The sequence below is a fragment of the Rhinolophus hipposideros genome (assembly GCF_964194185.1).
Source record: "Rhinolophus hipposideros genome assembly, chromosome: 7".
Lineage (NCBI taxonomy): Eukaryota > Metazoa > Chordata > Mammalia > Chiroptera > Rhinolophidae > Rhinolophus > Rhinolophus hipposideros.
This window is the reverse complement of record NC_138053.1, coordinates 93,784,260-93,807,613: the sequence shown is the minus strand read 5'-3', so window position 1 is coordinate 93,807,613 and position 23,354 is coordinate 93,784,260. Positions and strand designations below refer to the sequence as shown.

Here is a 23,354-nt window from a genome sequence, read left to right as displayed (position 1 = left end):
GTAGACCAGCCTGAGCTTGATGCCAGGCTCTCGGAATATGACTGACACTTCATGCTTTCTGACTGTGGTCTGGATTCACCCCAGTGCATGGAGGGGGCTAAACCTGCTGGTGGGGGAGAAGAGACTCCCCATGAGCTCAGGGAATCCTTTACTTTTGTTCATAGGCCAAATACCAAAATATCCACCACCACAACAAAGAATAATGCCCAAGCCGCTTTACTGGTAATAATGCTACGCAGACTGAAATCTTGCTGTACAATACCAGCATGCAACAGTTCCCTTCACGTCCTAGAACGTTCTCTAAGTCACAGCCTCCATATTCTTCAAGTATTACCCCTGGAAACGGAGCAGGGAAAACCTTCCAGGGCATATATCAGAAAGGAGTCCCACGCTCTTTTTCGTTGTTGAAACTTACCAAAGAGCCTTTTCCCATCAATTGCAATGATCTTTGAAAGAAGGCACGTTCCCCACTTGCATGAACAATCTAGGAAGTATTTGAGAATACTTCCCTTTGCTTCTCTCTTTGTAATAATGATGAGAAAACTAAATGGCGTCTCTCCTAACAGGGTCGGGGGCACATCAGGTTATTGGCAGGGAAGAATCCGGGCTTTCTTGCAAAGATGAAATACCCCAGGCTTCTCCACCCCAGGGCAGCTTGCCACGGCTGCACAGTGAGCCATTGACCATGGAGAGGCTACCAGGATGAGAGAAAGTATAGTTGGCCCATTGTTTAAAAGGAACTGCAGACATCCTCATTTGCTGGGTATTAATTCAAAGAAACCATTTGTTTCGTGGCTAAAATCGTTTGCTTCTGAAATTTGCTAAGAAATGGGTGTTGCCGGTTTCTCAGAACACTCAAGGCCCAGTTGAATTTTTCCAGCTTTCAACCTAACACATTATTCTTTTTCTCTAAAGAGTGAAAGTCTTTAAATGAATGGAAATCAAAGTCTGACGCGCAAGAACTAACCCTCATTGCCTGACCTGGTGTTTAAGGGAAGCTACATTCGGCATTTTGTTTCTTACTTCTGAGAAACTGGTTCTAAGGTCAAGCCTAATGGAAGTCTTAAGAAGTTTGATTTTCCTTTGCAGCCTTAATGAAAGGCTCAGAGCTTGACCCAATAAAATATAGATGATGAAGAGATCTCAGTTGTTGAAGGAACCTCTCTGGTTTTTCCCTTTAAAGTAACCACATACAGGAGACTAAAAGACATTGCCTTGGTGTTTCATCAAAACAATACATAAATACATCCATATATATATATACAGATGTCCGCCTTTATTTCCTAAGAACATGAAGATACCACTGTTAATTTTTTTCTTTTGGCTTGAGTAATCATCATGGTTATTATAGCATACACGTTTTGACACACCATTCTTAAACGTAAAACACAATTTTATTGCAAATGCATCCCTTATGAGATGGATGTGGTAATACATGATAATTACTTTATCTGTCCATGAACGAATGTTATTTTTTGTTAGAATGAGACAGGTCAGTACCAATCTTTCCATATTTGGTTTTTGTAGATGCAACTATTAAAAAACTTTGTTCACATAAACATGCAGTGAGGTTAGGGATGAGTATGAGGATGGTCTTTATTTGTAAAGAGGAGGAAGAGAATCTGCGAATGGGAGGTAGAAAGAAGAGAATGGGTGAAGCGCAGATAGATATTGGTGAAGACGAGTATCTTGAAACTGATTGCCCTGTGCTCAGTGACCCTCACCCTGGGAGACATACCCTCTCAGCCTGATAGCCAGTGGCCCAGAATTTACTTTTCTAGATTCCATGTTTCCTGACAACTTAGCCCCAGATTCTTCACTGGGGTGCAAACTTCACAACATTATGTAAGAAATATCAAGGCCTTTTATTAGTGGTGCAAAAGAATATGGTTGGGCAACGCTGACCTTCAGATCAGGGCTTTTAAACTTTAATGTGAAACGAATCACTGGGGAATCTTGTTAAAATGCAGATTCTGGCCAGCACTGGGGTGGGGTCTGGGACCGTGCACTTCTAAAGGACCCCAAGCCGCAAGGTGAAGCTAAGGCACTCCTTGGGATGTGCTTTGGCAGCAGAGAACAGTCTTGTCTCAGTCTCCACGCTAGTGAGGTCCTCAGGAGCACACACCTAACCTGTACACAACACGCACAAGGCACCAGAACAGTCAATACCAAATCAGATAATAGCTCAAAGTGCTAGGTCCATGTGGAATGGTCTCAGGCTAGAGGGGGATGCAGTGGGCTGAAGTTAATCAGGAAAGACTGAATGTGACTGGGTGTTAAACTGGTCTGAAGGGCAAAGAGAGGGGAATGAATAAGACTCTGAGCAAGTCTAAGCGATTCTAGCGCGATTAGTTCCGATGAACTCAGCTAGTGGAGAAAGGCTCAATGGGAGAAAAAGAGACATTAGGAGGATTTGAAAAGGGGACGGAACTGCTGCAAATCTTTGAAAGATAAGTTGAAAATTTTGACGGCTTTTTAAGGTTTGATGGTTTTTAGCACCGTCTCCTAAAGTAAAATACCTGGATGATAGATAATCAAAGAGAAGCGTTTTCCGAAAAGAGCGCTTGAAAACAATCCATGAAGGAATGATTAAGTAACTCGTGTTACATCTATAGTATGGATGCAATGGTTAAATGAATAAAGTCAGTCTATGTATTTTGACACAAAAAGAGCGCCCTGTCCTACGACGTGAATAAAAGAAAGTTATAAAGTAATAGAGACCCATTATAATTATTGCAAAAATAAAGAGAATAGATACTGGGAGGAATTTTTTTAAAAAAGTAAATTATGTCTTCAAAAACCTATACTGCAACATTTTGAAAAATGAGCTTAAATTTTGTTGAGCCCATCATCAATTATATTGAACACTTGGGTTCATAAATTCAGGCTTTTGATAAAACTCTAAGACTGCAGAAGTCAAATGATCCTAGTGCCTTATTGTGTTGTCAATATCACAATACAGTAAAAAGCACAACTGCCAAGGTCAAAGATGATTAACAGCTTAACATCAGGGGTTGATTTCTAACTTCTGCAATAAACTAGATGTGGTATTCAGCAGAAGTGTCTGCCTCCAGGTCGGTGACTAAAACTGAAATGGGCATAGAAATCATCTCAATGTCTTGTTAAAACACAGATTCTCATGCAGTAAGTGCATTTCTATCCAGCACTCAGGTCCCATGCCACACTTTGGATAGCAAGGCTCTAGAGAAGGAGCTAGAAAGTTTAAGTTCTGGTCTTTCTAGTGCTCGTCATTTCTTTAAGTAAAAGATATATTTCGATGTATAATTCAAAATGTGGTGGACTAAGAACATTATTCCAGTGGTTTTTAAAAACCGAAGGAATGAGATGGGAAAGATAGTGATTCCTTGTCTTGTAAAAATCATTCCATTTTTATACATGGGTATATCCAATTTATCAAAGCACTCGTGATGTATTATATTAGGCTGATTTATTCATACGTTTAATGATTTGTGTGTGAAACTAGTAAAAACTACTCTTCCTTTATTTTTGTGATCTCATTTTCTGTAACTTATTGCTGTTAAGTGCCACTGAGTGAGCTCTGACTCCCGGCGACCCTGTGGATGAGTGACGTCCACCATGTCCCGTCCTCACAGCCCTGCTGGGCTCCTGCAGACTCCTGCCCGTGGCTTCTCTTATGGGGTCAGTCCCTCTCATATCTGGTCTTTCTCTTTCCTGCTGCCTGCTGTTTTCCCAGCATTATTGTCTTTTCCAAAGAACCTGCCTTCTCGTGTCACAAAGCTTTTCAAATTTACAGACAGTGATGTATATATGCCGACTTGCATGTTGTATTTTAAACACTACACAGAATTCATCTTCAGAAAAGGCACAGTTAGATGGGTGACATGACTGGCCGGCTACCCTGCCTCCTTTCGGGCCCGCTGAGAGCGGCTGACACACCTCAAAGGCCTCCTTTGAGGACACAAGTGCATAGATTACTGCAGAATCCCGCCATAGCTGAATACCACTGGGGTTCCCACTGATGCAGGGGCAACTCTGCCTAGAGGGGTGGCTGATGGGACAGCCTGTCGTTGCGTGAGCTCTGTCCAGCATGTTTTGTCCTGAACACACACTCCCGGCTTCAAACATAGCCCCTTGTATTAGTCAATCTGCTAGAACTGCCGTAACAAAATACCACAGGCTGGAAATTTGTGTTTTCACAGTTCTGGAGGCTGGAAGTCCAAGATTAAGGCTCCAGCATGTTAGCTTTCTCCCGAGACCTCTCCCCTTGTCTTGCAGCTGGCCACCTTCTCCTTGTGCCCTCACATGGCCTTTTCTCGTATAAGGATGCAGGTGACATTCGAGTAGAGCTTCACCCTGACAGTCTCATTTCGACCTAATCACTTCTTTAAAGACCTTCTCTCCAAATACGGTTACATTCTAGGGTACTCGGGATTGGGCTTGAAACACACGAATTTGCGGGTGGGTGACACAATTCAGCAGCCCTCTTGAGCACATCTGAATTCAAGGCACCGTGGAGAGCCCCACAATGGGAGGGACATAGAGAGAGAGCAAGGCAGAGCGGGGGGGGGGGGGGAGGTCAGCTCTGGCAGGCAGAGCTGAGAGAGAAGAAGGTGAGAGGAGAGTCAGGGGAAGCAGGGGGCAGGGGCCCAGATACCCCACCCCACAGACGCTCACTTGCCAGCACCATGCTTGGAGTTCCTGCCATGGCCCCAAAGCCGCTTTTGTCCCCAGGACTGTGACCTGGTTTTCAATGAGACCGGCCTGGCTGAGGCAGCTGCAGCAGCTTCCTGTCCGTTTCATACCCCTCTGGAAACTTACAAGGAGCTCCTATTGACTGAGATGCCCAGCGCGCATTTTTATTTCTTGCAATTTGTAAGTGCTCATCGCAGGGAATGAGCTAATGTGGCATGTTGCATACAAGCGCCTAGGGAGATGGTAAGGGTTTCAGAGGTCCGCACCTTCCATGCACATGCACGCGAGGGTCCTATCCACGTGTGCTTTACCTTCACTTTGTTTAAAGCCACAGTGTGATCACAGAAACGCCTTTTTTCCTAATGGATACAAATCAAAATTTATGGTCATCAAGGCTTCAGGTGACTTAAACAGAGCAGGTCCTGTGTGTGTGTGTGTGTGTGTGTGTGTGTGTGTGTGTGTAAATGCCAGTGCACACACTGCTTAGCAGACACGTCAGTATTTTTGTTCCTAATGACCATTTTCCCAATATTAGCAATATTGCCTATTACTTTCAGGCTGATTTACGCTAAATTTCAATCTGTTAATGTTTTGGTAATCTTCAGAACAAAACACTGCATGCATCTTGGAAGGTGCCCTGTGGAAACATTTTAGTGTCTCGAAAAGAGCCCATGTTTTATATTTTCTTTGTTACTGCCAGAAGCACTTTTCCTGCAGTATAGATGTTAATTGCCACTTATCTGAAGGAGCTCTTTTCTAATATAAAACAGCCTGCCTTGAAATATAGCAGACTTCTTGGTCAAGAGCAGATAGGAACAGGAATTCTGTTGGCTCCCGGGAGAATGGGGTGTGTTTGTTTCCTGTCTGCTGGCTCTGTGTTGGCTGAAGGCTTTCTGATATAGGGCTTTGCAGGGATGAGTTGCTGCCTTCATCTTCAGCGTGATGGGGGAATTACCACATAGAAGTCACAGGACAGAACTTTGGCTCTAAAAGCAAAAAGCACAGCAGGAGCATCTGAGGTTTTTAAAATGTAATTATGTGGTAGCTGGTATAATCAGTTACTAAGGGCAATATTTAATAAAACTGTAGCAGACAGTTTCAGTTCAAATTTGATTTATTTTTAAGTTCATACGATTTTAAATGAGATTATTTTCTATTTATTCCTAGTTAATATTCCTACCTCAATTCTCCAATCCAAAAGTTTCTAGGGCCAGAACAGTGCCTGGTGGCTGTTGGGACTCAATAAATATTTGCTGGATGAAAGAATGAATATATTTAAAACTGATCACCATAAGGCATCATTTCTAAAATAATATTAATAACCATTTTTATTCTACAGAATAATATTGTGCCATCAACTTTAAAAAGCTACTTCCCATTCATTATCTCAACTAAATCTAACAGATAGCTAATATATTAGGTAATATAGGATTATTACTTAATCATAAGGAAATGTAAGGGCAAGAGGTTACAGAACTTGCGTAGGTAATATAGTGGCCAGTAATAAATGGAAGATGACGTTGTTCATCTGCTCAAAAATGGGCTCTGGAACTACCTAGACAGTAGCGAAGATATTGTTTTCCAGGAGTCATGTTCAGGACTCCTGGAGCCACTTCCTTTAACTACTTGTTCAGGTGGCCCGCATTGGCTGCTCTTCCATTTGGTCCTGGCTTCCGACTGTAAGAGCAGTTAGTGCCTGCACAGCCTTGGGCTGGCTCTTTTCCTTTTCTCTCCCCACCTCTCCCCTCCTGTCCCTCCTCTCCTCTCCTCTCCTCTCCTCTCCTCTCCTCTCCTCTCCTCTCCTCTCCTCTCCTCTCCTCTCCTCTCCTCTCCCCTCCCCTCCCCTCCCCTCCCCTCCCCTCCCCTCTTCCCTCTTTGACTTTACTTTATTGAGGCAAAGTATCCATAAAATTTACAATTTTCACCATTTTTGAAGTGCATAGTTCTGTGGCATTAGTACATTAGCATTTCTGTGCAACCATCAGCGCCATCTCTGTCCAGAATTTTTCGTGTTTCCAACTGGAAACTCTGGATCCATTAAACACTAACTCCCCATTCCCCACTCCTCCTAGCCCCTGGTAACCAGTATTATAATTTCTGTCTCTAAGTTTTTGACTACTCTGAGTACCTCATGTAATTGGAATCATACAGTATTTGTCCTTTTGTGATTGGCTTAGCATGAGGTTTTCAAGGTTCATCCATGTTGTAGCCTGTGTCAGAATTATCTTCCTCTTTGAAAGTGAGTCACATTCCATTGTGTGTGTATAGACCACGGTTTGTTTATCCATTCGTCTGTCAATGGATGTTTGGGTTGTTTTCCCTTTTTGAGTTTTTTCTTTTAAATAAGAAAAAATGGAGTTCCACAGGAGATACTGAAAGGAAAGGCGATAACTTTGGTGAGATGACCAGTCAGATTAGGTGTAACAAATCATCCCACAACTCAGTAGCCAAAGACTGCCGTCACCATTTATTATCTCATGGTTTCTTTGCACAGGAATTCAAGACAGAGAATAGCAGGGGAGATTTGTTTCCATTCCACACTGTCTGGGATCAAAGCTAGAAGACCCAAAGGCGTGACTGGCACTGGAGGATTTCCCTGAAAGTGACTCACTGCTATGGTGGGCACACTGGCCCCTCACGCTGCAGGCCCCTCCCAGGGCTGCACGAGTGCCTTAGGATACTGAACCGGCTTCCCAACTGGTACTGTACTTGTCACACAGGCAGCCCTGACTCAGTGTGGGAGGGGACAACGCAAAGGTGTGACCACCAGGAGATGGGGATGAGTGGACACTGACTCCTGCAAACCTTATTACCACTAGTTCCACAGAGCATGCTAGTAATATGCAGATTTTTCAGAAATGATTAGGAGTGTAGCATGTTGCTATTGCTTTGAAATATGGAAACATCCAGAAGAAATATACTTCTCGTCATCAATTCATTCAGCAAAGACATTCAAACTGTATACACAGACAAAGCAAACGGGACAAAAAGCCAGGATTTCCTTTTCACATTCACTGGACACATGTGAGTACCTTCAGCTAACTGTACATTACTCCTCACTTGTTCAGAGAAGTGATTTCTGCCACACTGTGGGTTCTAAGCCAGTGGTTTCCAAACATTTGTCTGAAACCAGCTTTGCTTTGTTCACGAGGCCCCTTTGAAGCAACTGAAAAGGCTGTCCTATATTCCACAGTTATTTCATGTCTGCCTTTCCCAGACATGTGGTTTGAGAAGATCATTTACAAAGGAAAAGGCTGGCCACTCTGTGCTGGCACCCCCATGTCTTCGGAAATGGAACTAGTGTTTGAATTCTACAAATGGAGGCAGCCACTGTCTAAGCTTCTAAGCCAACGGCAACCAGCCTTGCCTGGCCCTGCAGTACCCTTCAGTCTAGAGCAGCTGAGGCCCTCACCTTCAGGGAGGGCTTCTCTGCAAGGTGTCCAGTTAGCATACACAATCAGAGTCTTCTTGGTTGGATGGCTTCATCTCTAAAGAGGCCACCAAAACTGGTGGCCCATGGGGCATGTTCTACCATAAAATTTTAAGTGAGGAAACATGTTTCATCTCACTCGATGAGATGTATTTAAGTACATAAAACAGTCTGCATTGCAGGAACTTTTCCCACTGAATTTGCCATTCACTGTCTTCTCTTTCTTTTCCTCCTTCTCTTCCTATTCTTCCTCATCCTCATTCTCCTACTCTTTTAAAAAAATATTTATTACATTTACTGGGGTGACAATGGTTAGTAAAATTATATAGGTTTTTAGTGTACAATTCTGTAATACGTCATCTGTATATTGCATTGTGTGTTCACCACCCAAAGTCAAATCTCCTTATATCACCATATATTTAACCCCCTTTTCCCTCTTCTACCACCCATCTCCCGCTTACACTCTGGTAACCTCTATACTGTTGTCTGTCTATGACTTTGTGCTTGTTTGTTTATGTTGTTCGTTTGTTGCTTTCAGTTTTATATCCCACATATGAAAGAAGTCATATGGTTCTCGACTTTTTCTGTCTGACTTATTTTGCTCAGCATGATAATCTCAAGATCCATCCACGTTGTCACTAATGGTACTATTTCATCTTTTCTTATGGTCGAGTAATATTCCATTGTGTACATATACCACAACTTCTTTATCCAATCATCTATTGATTGTTTATCCAATCATCTTTGGTTGTTTCCATGTCTTGGCCACCGTGAATAATGCTGCAATGAACATCAGGGTACATACGTCTTTACGGACAAACGTTTTCAAACTTTTTTGGTAGATACCCAGAAGAGAGATTGCTGGGTCATATGATAATTCTGTTCTTGATTTTTTGAAGGTAGTGAGTTATCTCACTTGATTGTTCACAGTCAGTTACAGATCGAACACCTTCTATTCTTCTTAATAGGATCATCTGGACTCTAAAAGACACTTGTTTCAACAATGCAGTTGAGGTAGTTGAACACGACCTTCAGTAGGTGAAGGAATTTATATTATTAGACTTCTCAAGCTGTAATGTATCATGAGCGATGGGAATTTCAGTTCAAAATGTATTTTTTCTTACTATAAGATGCTAATTTTTGGTCCATAGATGTCAGTCCCTCCAAATTAATGAGCATTATTAGCTGCAAAATGTCCCAAGAAGCAATGGAAATTAATTTCCATTAGTTACAAACTGACAGTCAGCTACCACCTGCCATGGAAGACAACATACGTTTTGAATGCTCCAGTTTTGTCCTCCATTAAATGTTCAAAGTTAGATGGTGAAGAAAAGTGACTTATGACACCAAGAAAAAATATTAGAACTGATGTGTACAAGAAATGACCAAAGGGGATTTCAGAGTTTTGCGTGTGGTCGAATAAACCAGGGAGGCTCAGAGGATGAGTTAAGTGACACAAGCTAAAAATTAAATAGGCTTTCTATAGTTACAGCAGCATAAGCTGAAGAAGGAGAGGAAGTTGTGATCAAGAACTGGTCAAGTTCTCCGAGAAGCACAGAGCACTGAAAGCACCACGTGATTTCAAAAGGCTGAGCCTAGCTATGTGGCAGCATGTTATTAATAAATCCATAAACAAACAACGCAAATGAGCTTTTCAGTGTTCTCACAGCTACTGTGACGTATCCATATTTCTGTAAGGGAAACAAATCTTGCATTTCTTTAATTGTGTGCATTCATATTTTTAGTCTCTAACATTCTATCAACATAAATTTAAAGGATGGAAATGTTTAGAATGACTTTTTTTTTTTAAGTGGTAAAACAGAATAAATAAAGCCAGAGGTTGAAAAAGCAGACTGACAGATAAATAGGCAAGAGGAAAAATCAATACCTTGGTATTGTGTGTCTTTTGTCAAATTAGTAACAGTGCGCTTATGCAAATTTTGTAGGTTTTATCTCTAGATAACTGTGTGCAGAGCTAATAAATAAATAGATTATGTATGTATACGAGGTTGGACAATTAAGTTAGTAAACTTTCCACCGAGTAAGAGCATACAAATACATAATCTAAGTATATATACATGTACACATGTAATCTAAGTATACATACACACATTATGCATATACAGTCATATAATCTATGTATTAATAATCTATGCCACTTTTCCTGATAAAATCAAATCGAGGGTTGTCGCGAGTCCCCCTCAAAGAAGACAGTCCTTGAGAACTGACTGACCGAGTGAGCCAATTCTGTCCTCCTGAATCTTCTCAGTGTCCCTGTTACTGGTGAGGGTGTTCATGGACAGGAACAACCTTGGGGAGCAGGGATGCCGCTCCATTTTCACATCGTGAAAAGTTGTCCATTTTCACAATCTTTAGGTTTCGGATGGGAAGTCAGGGAGGAACACACAGACATGAAACAGAAACAGTGCACTAAAATGGAGCAATTGAATTTTAGAGCTTCCCGTCTGAGTCTGCAGGCCTCTCTAATTCTCCATGAGATCCCAGGGAAAGAAGCGCCCTTGTTTGTGGTTCTCAGCTTGTTTCCAAGGGGGCACCATTTTTAATATTCACACTCTTTTAGTGCTTTGAGTGTTTACTTCACAATGAAGATTAAGAGAGAGATTTACTCCCTCCTCTTCCTTTGTAGCTTCTTATCTTAGATGACTGGTGCAAGGAATGACTTCAGCTGCAAGATCTCACTCTGTTCCGTATAAGGGTGTCTAAATCCAATGGACACACACCACACCCATAAACCTGGTTTCAGCACTAATATAGAGATTAACCATGAAGCAGGGAGTAGTATGAATGACCAGCTAAAGTAACACACTTACAGCACAATAATAATACTCCTCTAAAATAAGTTTGTTTTACTTATAAATAATGTAATTCAATACATTATTCCTTTAAACCACCAATTACTTTTGTTTTTCTGTCTTATCGTTGTACTCATCATTATTGGCGACCTTAAGATTAAGACTAAGATGAGTGACGTTTCATAGAGTTCTGACTTCTAGGCATTCTGAGGATGGGTGGTGGCACCAGATTCAGCCTCTCCAATGGACTATCTGGTAAAGACTCCATGATAATTTAATTATTGCCTGGGATGTCGAAGTTGTCTTTGAATTGGGGGAAAGATAATATCTCTGTTCCTGGGAGAGAGAGTGTAGTTGGCTTTAGGTGGAAGGGTTAAAGATTGTATAAGGATATATGACGGATTCACTGGCAAATCATTAGAGGCACAAGTTAAGTGACTAAGGACAAATGTTCCTGGCTTCAGAATGGAGACCAAACCTAAGCCCACCATGGCCCCCTCCAGAGAGGATGGGTAGGGGGCAGGGGACAACTGCGTGTGTAGGAAGGGGGCTCTACTAAGAAGGACAGGGTGTGCGATAGCTTCTGCTCTTATATGTTGGCTCTTGCTAGCCTGGATTTGGCCTTTTGCCCCAAATAACGTACCACTTTTGAGAGGTGGGCGTTGGGTTTCAGATGCCTCTGCACATCTAGTGGCCTGGCTAGGGGGAGGGCACCCTAGTGGGTGGTCAGCTCTTGGGCCAGGTGTGAGGTACATGCTCACCTTCCACACTTGGGGGGAAGTGTGTTTTTCTGGAAGCATGTGGACTGAGGGGAAAGAAGGGCTTGGTTTTCAAAAGGAATGTCTATATGCCAAAGATTTCCACCATTGTATCTGAGGGAGGATCTGGTAACAATTCACTAACTAATTAGTACTCCGGGTACAGCTAGTCATCAGTCATGACTGCCTATGTTCCATCACTCTGAACTGTGCATGTCATGATGGGCCAGAACCTGCTTTAGTATAAGAGGGTTGGGGGGAGGTAGTAGTAGAATGAGTCACTATTTTGGAAACGCAAGTGTTTACTCCTACAAGTGACCGAGAAGATAGGAGGCAAAGCGGCCATCCTAGGCAATGGGAAAATCAATATCAGGACAGGCAAGTATTGTGTGTAAACATGATTTCCCTTTCAACTGGTAAAGAAATCCTGAAAAGGAGGCTTTTGTAAACCAGCCAAAAAATTATTTTGCAGTGAAATCCCTTCCATCTTCCAATTGTTTCTTGGCCTTGAGGCCTGAGCCCTCAATTACCCTTCCTCCCTGCTCCTTCTGGCCTGGCTGGATCCGCTCCCACCACCTACCTCCCTCCCAGCAGGGCATTCCCAGGGGGTCTGCTCCGGAGCCTCTGTTTGTCTTTCCAACCAGACAGCTCGTGGCCTTCTGCCTTCACAAATTTCTTCCATGTCTTTGACTTCCAACTGCCATTCTGAGCCCAGCCTCGTGGGCAGGGGCTCCTGATGGCAGGAGTGGTGGCAGCGGGCTGCAGGGTATGAACCTCGGTTAACAAAGGGCCCTTCCCTATGTGACAAAGTACCCCAAACACTTCAGGGTCTTCACATACTTTATTGTCACAGACCCTGAGAGCAGAGCTGATGGGCATCAGGACCAGAATCACAATTTGCTAATGACAGAGTGGGTAGGTAGACAGAAATGAGCAGGGGAAGGAGAGATTTCACCCTAGTTAGAAAACCCCTTACTGCAGCTCCTATTGGGTCAACACCCTGGCAGCTGCCCAGCAGGACTTCAGGCTCACACATATCTCTAAGGGATGTGTTTACATACTCTCCTTCATCAAAGACGTGTGTTTACTCATGCCCCTAAATCAAAGAAACGCATTGCGAAATGCCAGAGGATCAGGCACCTCAGGGGGAGAAAGAGAGACAGGAGAAGGGAGAAGGGGCGGCAATTCTACCCATAGAAATAAAAGCCCTCACACAATGTAAGGCAGAGCTGCTTCCCTTCCTTTGGTCAGCCTTCTCCACGTTTCAGAGTGTACTTTCTTTTACTAATAAAATTCTTGCTGTCTTATTGCTGCACAAAGTTCTGTCTCTTGACTGAATTCATTCCTTCACGAAGACGAAGAATCAAGGTTCAACGTCATTTCCCGGTAATGCTAAGAATCCATTTCTGCTTGGACTGGACGCCCTTCACAGCCCAGGCCTCCATTTCCGCTGCAGTGAGAGTGTGCACCACAGGGCTGCACAGGGTCATCCTTGGGGTGAGAGAGGAGGACAATTGAATTTCCACTCATTTATTTACCCAGACAAAACGAAGGACTGTCTCATTTGCTCTACGGATTGGCACTAGTCCTCTCACTGGGCCCACATTTCAGATGATGGTGTGTCTTTTACCAGAAGCTCCAACATGGCAGGGTTGACACAGGGAAGTGACACCTTTGCTTATTTGGGCACCTCACCTTGGAATCCTTATTGTTGTTGACGCATGTTGATCCTTGGGAACTTTCGGATTATATTATATAGCTTGAAACTAACCCTCATGATGGGAACAAGAGAGTACAAATAATTCAAGCACGTCCAAAGCCAGGAAATGGCCATGCTCACCCATCTATCTAGACCTCGAGTGATGAACACCAGCCTTCTTAGTGATAACATGCTCAGGTCTAACATAGTCAAATGAATCGCTTTTTCTAAAGAAAGGTTTGTATGATTAAAAATGTAAACTGAAATAAAAACTTTTAATTATGTTGCCTTACCTTTACTAGACCCTGTTTTCAGTTCTATTTTCAGTATAGATTGTTTTATAGTGTAAATTGTAGCTTAGTACATCAAAGCATGTGTAGTTCGTTAAATAGTGTCTCCCCAGAATTCATCTCTACCCAGAAGCTCAGAACGTGACCTTATTTGGAAATAGGTCTTTGCAGATGGAATTAAGACGAGGTCATACTGGATTAGAATGGATCCTACTACAATGACTGGTTCCCTTCCAAGAGACAAAGAGAAAAGGCCACGTGAAGATGGAGGCACAGATTGGAGTCATGCAGCCACAATCTAAGGAACTAGTGAGGCGACCAGGAGCCGAAGAGGAGGGGAAGAATTCTCACCTAGAACCTTCAGAAGGGCTATGGCCCTACACCAACACGTGGACTTTGGACTTACAGAACTGAGAATTTTTGTTGACTTAAGCCACCCAGTTTGTGGTAATTTGTTATGAAAACCTTTGGAAATTAATATACTATGTTTATAATTTACAAGTAACAATGTCTACATATGGAGGTGCAAGCTAACATTTTATTCAGATTGGATGGGTAGACAGGGACATTGAGAGAAAGTGCCCTCCGTGTAGCATACATCCTAGCAGAGCCAGGCCTGAGTGTTTCAAACAGGCCCTGCCCCCTCCATGGTCAGCCCTCTTTTCTTTTTTAACTGTTTTCTCTGCTTAGAAGGCTTTCTCTCTCTCATTTTCTTTCATGTGTAAATACCACCAATTCCTCAAAGTTTGTGCCAACCATTCAATTCCCCCTCAGTATTTCTTTCATCACATCTGTCTTATTTACCCAATGCATCACAGTCATCTGTGGATAGACCTTTCTCTCTCACCTAACTCTGAAGCTTAAAGAATGCAGATGTTTTCATGCTGTCATCACACCTACAAAGCCCACCCTAGAATAACAGAAAAGTCACCTAGAACATACAGGTGGCGCAGACAGACCTGGGCGGAAGCGTGCAGAGGAATGAGAGGTAACAGGGCCAGCTCTGGTTATGTCTTGATAAAAACCTCATTGAAGACATATACAGGAGTATATATGCCTTTCAAATTTCCAAGTGACATGGACAAATAGGTTAGAGAAATCATACTGGATGGCAAAATTGGGACCCAGAAAAGATTTCTGTAGTATCAAATAATGGACTCACCTGACAAGAAGTCAATGCAAAGTTAAAAAAAAAAAATTAAGATAAGGATAACTGATTCATAGCCTTGCAGAAATAACATGTGAAAAGACTTGATGTTTTATTTAATTGCACAGTTAACACTAGTATCAATATTCATAGTTGTTAGAAACATGGGATTAGAAGTCAGGCTGACCTGGGTTCAATTTCTAGCTCTCCACGCCTCAGTTTCCCCGTATGTAAAACGGGTACCATAAAAAAATCACGTCATAAAGATTGAGGGAGGATTCACTTAAATAATGAATAGAAAAAGTTTAATGCCAAGCATGGAACGTATTACTTAATTGATTTTCATCATCATTGTTATCATTGTTATAAACATTATTCTCATCTTAACTATCAAGAAAACAAACTATAAGCCGTGGTTGCCCAAAGGGAACACTGGTTCTCTTCCTGCACTTCTGGTGACGTGTAAGCAGAACTAGGAAAGAGACTGGCCATGGGAGGACTCCCAGAGGACAGCCCTGGAAATGACAAGTCCTGGAGGGACGGCGGCTGGCACGGGAGCAGGAGGCTCGGGCAGTGGTACGCGGTGCATGGAACAACCGTGTTTAAAGGTTGTCCTTTGAAGAAGGTATGGGTGTTTCTCACGTGATCTCAGAGGTCAGGAAAAACATCAGGGAATGAATTCACAAGAGATGCAGATTTCGTATCAGTATAAATTAGTTTTCAAGGCTTGCGTTATTCAAAGAATTAGTAAAATTCTTCCAGAGATGGTGAGTGGCCCGTTGCTACAGGCATTCAAGCAGAGAATGAATGGCCAATTGTCTGACTGGCTTTTAACCTAACTGAATAAATGGCTTCCAAGCGCTCTTCATACTCTCTGAAGGTCTTTAAATTGTGCATGCTTTATTTTTCCCCTCTGACATTTCCCCAGTTAAATAAACAATTATTGGGCATTTGAAGTGAAAAGCAAAGTCCCCTGATATTCACCACCCAAGAGAACTGGACTACGGAGACTAGTATATAACGGTTCCATTGCAATCACTTCAGTCATGGTACTTAAGTTACATAATAATAGTGCTTTAAACTTTAATGAAGATTTCAAAAAAAATTTTCAAATCTTTACCTCTTAAAAAGTATTTTTATAGTATGTTTCATTGAGCATTCCATTCTCTATATGCTACAGGAGTGATTTTTTTAATTGGGTAGGCAAACAATGAAACAAGAGCATTTGGAAAACATTCTTACCCTAGGTTTACCTGATGATAAGATATTTACAAGCAGTATTCTTTATTAATATTTAATACACTATCTAGTAATAATTTTTTTAGTGGTATCTTAAAAGGAGCAGATAAAATATAGTAGAAATGCACTAGGTAATTCCTTACAAGTGCATATTTTTATATTATTGGTCAAATATCGCGGTTGGAACAAAACATGCTGTACAAATTTGACAGCCAACTGCAAATGCTGTTGCTAATTTGGGTCCAAATTCACCGTAAAGATGTGCCATTGTATTTATTTCTCTGTGATGTTGAACAACAAATATATATATATATATATATATATATATATAGTTTTAATGTAAATTATGCTTATAGTAATTTAGATTCATTAAGTATGTTTGAAAAATTGTTTTGCGAGTGTGTCCATCAAGGATTACAATATCTTGAAAAGGGATCAATCAAACATGATTAAAAGAGGCTATTCCTGCTACCACCTACACATGAAGTTATGCCAGTAAGTATCCTAAACTTTTCTTCTTTTGTAGACAAGAACATTTATAGAACCTTTAGCATATTCAGGTATATCCATCTTGCCTTATTTTTCTCTAGTTATCTCACTAATGACATTTTCAAAGTAAGGATGCTATGACTTATCACTCCCAATTTCAGTAGAATGTCTTTCATATAATTTAATAATTTAATTTTAAGACCTATATTTGACCTATATATTTAAAAACAAGCGTTTGTAAAACTCAGTATTTGGGATAGCATCAAAATATATTAGTCACAACACTTCTTAAGAGATTCATATTTTATGGAAGATAACATGCCATTAACAAATAAAAACTCAGCAAATGTGGTTGTAAAATAAAATGTATATATATACATATATAAACATTTTCAAAGTGATGGCTGACTTAAACAAGGAAATTAGACTTTTACTGTCTCTTGTATAAAAGGTTTCTGTGCATTCTTTGTTGGAGTACACAACGAGGGCAGTTAAAAGGGAAAAGACCCAAGTTTTCCAACAATCTATACTACTGAACCAAGCAAGCGAGAAATATCCAACCCTTCAAAACCAATCCTTTTCGTTTTCCATGGCTTAGAGGAATTAGGAGCTAACAGGAAGTCTTCAGTTTCAAGTCTAATAACTGAATTGAGGTTATTTGATTTCAAATTCTTACTTTAAAATGCACAGTTTGCTTGAAAACTTCTCATTGAATAATAACTAATACTCTTTAATAAAGAAAAGATGCTGGTCTGCAACAAGAGGGATAAGACAGCTATTAGAAAAGAAATGAAAAATAAAACAAAGCCCACACATTCATAAGCAATTATCGCAGAGACTAGGCCTAGTGAAGTGCACTATTTCCTTCATGCTTCCCAGCTCCTACACACAGGCGCCCGAAAAATTGTAAGAGATGTGAGTATATTCTTTCCTTTTCCTTATTGTTTTTTTTAAGGAAACAAAAACGTTCACACCAGTATGTCCTGCAGTGTCCTAAAAAGTGTGGATGTTAGCCTGTGTACCCACCTGTTGGCAGTGTGATCTTCAATAAGTCATTTAACACTCCAATTGTCCATTTATTTAAGGCACAGCATATGGGGATATCAGCTTCCTCCCACAAAGGAGAATTACGAGTACATGAAATATGTCAGTAAAAGTGCTTTGAGAAATGCGCTATGAAGATGTCTGTAATAGTAAAGAGGCTTACATGGTCTGGTATTTAATGATAATTAAAATTTTAAGACAGTTCTTCTAAAAACATACGTATGAAAGCTGAAAGAAGTCTAAAGACTGAAAAAGTTGACATTGTAAGTCATAACACCAAAGTAAACATTTCTGAAGCCTGGAAGTTAAACATATTAGTTCTAGTAATAGTCACTAGGGAAGAATCAAAATTCTTTGGAAGGAAGATTATTGGAAGGAAGATGCAAAAATCTTGATATAAAAGAATTAGTAGAATTTGGACTTGAATGTTAGATTTGGGATGTCTCTCAAATAAATCTGAGCACTTTCACATAGTCCTTTATTTTATAAAGAAAATTCTATATGCAGAGCTTTATTGTATTTTATCCTCCATCCATTTTGCATGATGCCAGGCTATTATTCCCTTTAAAATGAAGGCACAGCTGTCCACTTCTGGCCCTAGATCTGGTTCTGTTTGTTTTGCTTGTGTAGCTGAGCTTAGAATGGTGGTACAATTTCTTTCCTCAGAATTAACACATATTTAAGGCCCATGCCTAGCATTTTTCAAAATAACACAGTAAATCTGTAATTCATATAATTCTAATCTGTATATAAATTTTACACATACAAAAGATTAGTGGCCAGCATTCTCTGATTCATTCTAGCATTTCATATTGGTGTTTCTCTTTTTTGGTTTATAGTGTGCTCTCAATAAATATAAGTGACATAATCCATAACTTGAAAAGCTAAGAGCTGTGACTATATACTAGAAGAAGAAAAAAAGGCTATAAACGTGACAGTAATATAAAATGGAAAGGATATGCCACTTAGTGAAATAAAATGCATTTAATACACAGTAGAAAATAAAGAAGCTTATCTACAGTTAGAGAAACATAAATTTGGTTTCTTATTAAGCCAAATTCCCCTAATATGAAAATTTAAAACCTTTCCATTGGAGATAAAACACTTATCCTCAGTTTAAATATGCAATGTTAAATAAAGCAATGCCGATTCAATTATATATTTTTCTTTTTAGGATTTCTTAAGAGTTTACTGTTATTCTATTTCTGTAAGTTTTCAGTAGCATGTCAAGAAAAATTACCGACAGATAGAGAGTGTTGAGGTGTTATCTGAAGAACATTCTACATATCTATACATATGAAGAACACTTAAGGATTTGGGGTGGGTTTAGGACCTAGACTACAGAAATGGCTGTTGAGATGGAAAACCTGGATAAGCAGGACACTGAACAACGCGAATGTAAGCATACTTCTCATTTCTAGTAGCTAATAGTGAGCATTTATTACAATTCACATTTACAACAGCGGTTCTACCCGATAAGAGTATTTAACATGGCCCCTCCAAGGGGGGTTGAATTGTGCTAAAGGAATCTCAACGAATACCATAAAATGGTCCCAATCTGGCTTTATGTTTGTAGAAGTGATTTCTTCTTTCAGAACAATCTGTGCAAACCCCTCAATGCAGTACTTGTGTGCTCTATCAGAGCAAATTCCTGGAGACGAATTTCAAGCACCAGAGTCAAGTCACATGCCCTGCTACAAAGAAATCTGACATATCTATGGTATTCACAGATGCACATATATCTCTCTATATGGGACTCTATCAGCATAAACCACATAGCTATGAATAAAACATCATCTCACTCTACAGGAATTCAATTCCAACATCAGAAGTAGAGCGTCACCAAATCCGTTGTCATTGTTCAAAAAAGAAAGCCCAAAAGAAGCACATCTCAATACTAACAATTGCTTCACTGCATTATATTCAAGTTTTTATCCTTGCTCAAATAATTCGAGCCACATGTTTATTTTCAGACACAGAAACATGAAGGGAACATGGATTTTCTGAATGTCAATGTTTAGTACAACCTGTCAGGTGTGCCATGTTTCACTCTGGTAAACAGAAACATACATGGTGACCACGCCTGCTTCTATGGAGACATGAAAATGCCTAGTCCACAACACTGGAAGTCAGATGGGATCATCCCCAATCCTCAGTATTCTCTGCATTAAAAAGAGCTGTTCTAGATCTTATCAAATAGCTGAAACGTCAAGCACCTACTGATGTTCCGATCAAAAGATCATCTATATTATTTGCTGTTGAACCACATAAGACAGTAGGGATCCATGACAAACACTCATACTCCAAATCAGACACAAGGGGATGAAACCCAACCAAAGTCAATCCTTTCATACGCAGCCCATGACCCGAATGCAAAAAAGCGATGCAGGAAAAAAATAACGTCCTACCAATGCCTGCTTAGAAAACCTCTTCAGACATACGTAGGAAAAGGTTTGTACCTACCTGGGGTCTTTCTGAATGCTGTCAATGGACGGGGATCTGGCCAGGGTGCCTTCGGGCGGGAGGGTAGGGCCGGACTTGCTGTACGGGGACTCAACCGAGGGACAGTACTGCAGCTGGCGGTAGGGGTCCGCGTAGTTGGAGGAAGGGCCTGCGGCGAAGCTGGCTCTCTGGAAGGGGGCCGCGGCGGTGTTCTGGGGGCCATGCTGGCTGCCTGCTCGCTGCAAGGGGACGGAGTCGACACCAGGGGAAGATGGGGCTAGGACAGAAAAGGAGGGACAAAGCAAAAAATTGAGGACCTACTCACTGAAATGGTTAACCAGGTCTGGGGGGGGGGGACAAATTACACACATACAAAAAAATAAAACAAAACGGGTTTGAAAGAATAAAAAAATTACCGGCCATACCTGAACAAATACAGCCCATGTTATCTAGTACAATGATAATTAGCATGCAATTTCAGAAATAAACTTTTAGGCCAGGGAGTAAAATGCACCTGATTTATGATTTACCAACATCCAAGAGAAAGTTTGTTATCCTGAAATGTAAACTGTGTGAAACTAAAACCCAGAAGCTATACAGGGGGTATTTTACAGGGAATCACGGAAAGGTAACTGTTCACGCTGAGAAACTTCAGGAAATGTATATTCACGTGATGTTACATGAAGTTTATTACTTTGTTCAAACAAATTGAGTAACATAGTTAATTTCCCGCATAAAAATAATAAGTGAGAGGGACTACATGTATGGGGGTGCAGTACCGCTGCAGTCCCTGTGGACCTACTCCCTGAAGTTTTCATGTGCCTCTTTTGATAAAGCTGTCATAGTAACAAATGAATCTGGTGAAGGGTAGGTGTGCAGGAGAAAGGGAAGAGCAGCTCAACTGGAGTAGACAAACTAAGGGGCTGACTTGGCTGTTCCAGAGTATTTTACACCAGTTACTAAAGTTAGCGGGATTATTTCCAAACTGAACTTCAGTCTTTTGTTTCCTGGCCTAAGTTTATTTTCTTTTTTATTTTTTTAGTTAGCTCATGTCATTATATTTGAGATATTCCTGGATCTCAATAATAGTTGACGCCTAAGGTGTAGCTGACCTATATGATGAAAATAGCATCTTTCATGCTAATATAATGTGACCAGTTATTAATTGCTGCAACAATTATCCGCCATGATCAATTTTAGACGGGTTATTTGCTTCCTGGCATTGCACATCAGAATACATCCAAAATACAGCCAGGGTCTAGTGTCTAGATGCCCATTTAGACTATGGGAGCTCTATATGGTCTTAGGTTCCAGTTAGAAATCAGCCCCCACAACTTTGACTTCCTGAGTGCTTCTTGGTACATGATGATAGAGCTTCTTTTATCCTCTCTTATATTAAGGGACATATGCCTAACCAAACACGAAAGAAATTGTCACAATGAGAAAACAATTATTACAAAAAGTTAAGGAAATTATGTCGAAATGACAAAAAACAACAAAAAAAACAAAAACCAAAAAAAGCCACTGCAAAGTGAAACTAGAGGAATATATTCTAATACTGAGAACTGGTTTTAAATTAAGCATTTAGTGCTTTTCATTTCCAATGAACTTTTAATACTTAATTTTTATAATAACCCAATTTAGGAAAACAGGCACCATGACATGATGAAAACTAGAAAAATATTTCAGAAAAGCTTTCTAAAGTGTGTACATTCCCAGAGGAGCCGTCTTTGGAAATGATGAGGCTTGTTCTAATGGATTAAGTTTCCAAATGATCAAATTAGACCAATAAACATTAAATTCACAACCAGAAAAACTCTCTTATGTCTTTATGCAATTTCTGGAGGATTTATACTTTCTTGAAAACATTATAAACATGTTTATTTAAAATTCATGCTTTAAACATATATGAACAATGTGTTTTATATTATGGTGGCAGGGGTTTCAAATTTAGGCCAGGCATAGCCTTTCTCTTGGAAAAAGAAATGCACAGAGGTAAACAAAATTTCATTTTCTAGAAGAGTTGTGATGAGCTAGCCAGCAAATCGAGGGCAAAAGGGAAAAACTAAGTACACCTGACATTTTTTTCATAAATGCATTTTTTCATCCAGGAAATTAAATATCTAGCTTTAAGCTTACTGAAAATGGTTACTAATATCAGAAAATCCTTTTCTATGCCAAATTACTCACTTATACAATAAATACAATGATTAGCAGGAAGCGAGGCAAAATGGCACAGATGAGGAAATAGTATTGAAATCTAAAGAAACATATTTGTTAAAAAATATATATATAGATATGGAGAGCAACCTGACTAGCCACCCCAACAAAACTCGCAAAGGACCATAAATTAAAAGAGAATATAATGAGAGGAATCTAAGAAAAACACTCCCAGTAAGTAACAGAAAAAAAATTACGAAGACTATAGTAAGGCAGATTGTGTCAAAATGTAAAACTAAGGTGTGAAATGTGGTTAAGCAGAAAGAGAAAGGCAACACCTCAGAACATGAGGAGGAAGAAAAGGGGAAAGTTTATGAATATTATGAGGCTCATATTTGCATTTTACTTTGGCCTTTTAGGGGGAAATATCATGGCATATACGCAGAGTGTGGCTTCTGATGTTAAAAAACCGGGCTCACTTTTGGTCAATTCTTGGTGTTGGACAAGTTTACTGAGCTCTCGAAGCTCTAGTATCCTGACTACAAAGTGAACAACATGGCCTCTTGGGACTGTTGTTAGCTTTAAGCGAAGGGAAAATATTAAATACCTAATATTTAGAAAATGTTATGCAAATGAGCTATTATAATTATTACCATTAAGAAGGCTGAACTCAGCTGATATTAGAAAAGGGGACGGTGCATATCACAATGGGGTGAAAGGCCTTTCCCCCTGGGTATCAGGCTTCATATTCCTGTATGAACTCATGGTTCCTCCGACAACCTAATAAGAGAGCAAACTCCTATATTCTTGCTTATAAGAGAATAACTCTCCTTATTCTCTTATAGATGGGAAACTGAGGCACAGAGAGATTATATAATGTCCTCAAGTTTGCACATCATCTAGCAGAGAAGGAATTCAGACCCTTGCTCTCTGTTTCCAGAGTTTATGCTTATAACAACCGCCTGTAAACTGGATTGGGTTTAAAACTTCAAAGATCCCTATTACTGAATTACATAACATGGTGAAAAAAAAACAACTCAGAAAAATGATGAGAGTCTAAAAGTGAGGGAAATGTCTACTAAAGTTATAGAGAAGAAATGGGTTCATAATAGGAATTAATGATCTGACTATTATATTGACAAATATTATTACAAATTGGTGTGTTAACT

The 23,354-nt window shown here is 40.3% G+C and overlaps 1 protein-coding gene across 5 annotated transcripts in view; it reads right to left on the bottom strand.

The window, feature by feature from the left end:
• CTNND2 (catenin delta 2) overlaps window positions 1-23,354 on the bottom strand; it is an 840,835-nt gene that overhangs the window by 320,632 nt on the left and 496,849 nt on the right. For all 5 annotated transcript variants that reach the window (XM_081054244.1, XM_081054243.1, XM_081054241.1 and 2 more), the window contains one exon: window positions 20,047-20,302. In XM_081054244.1, coding sequence (XP_080910370.1) covers window positions 20,047-20,302 — 256 coding nt within the window. The remainder of the gene's footprint in view (window positions 1-20,046; window positions 20,303-23,354) is intronic.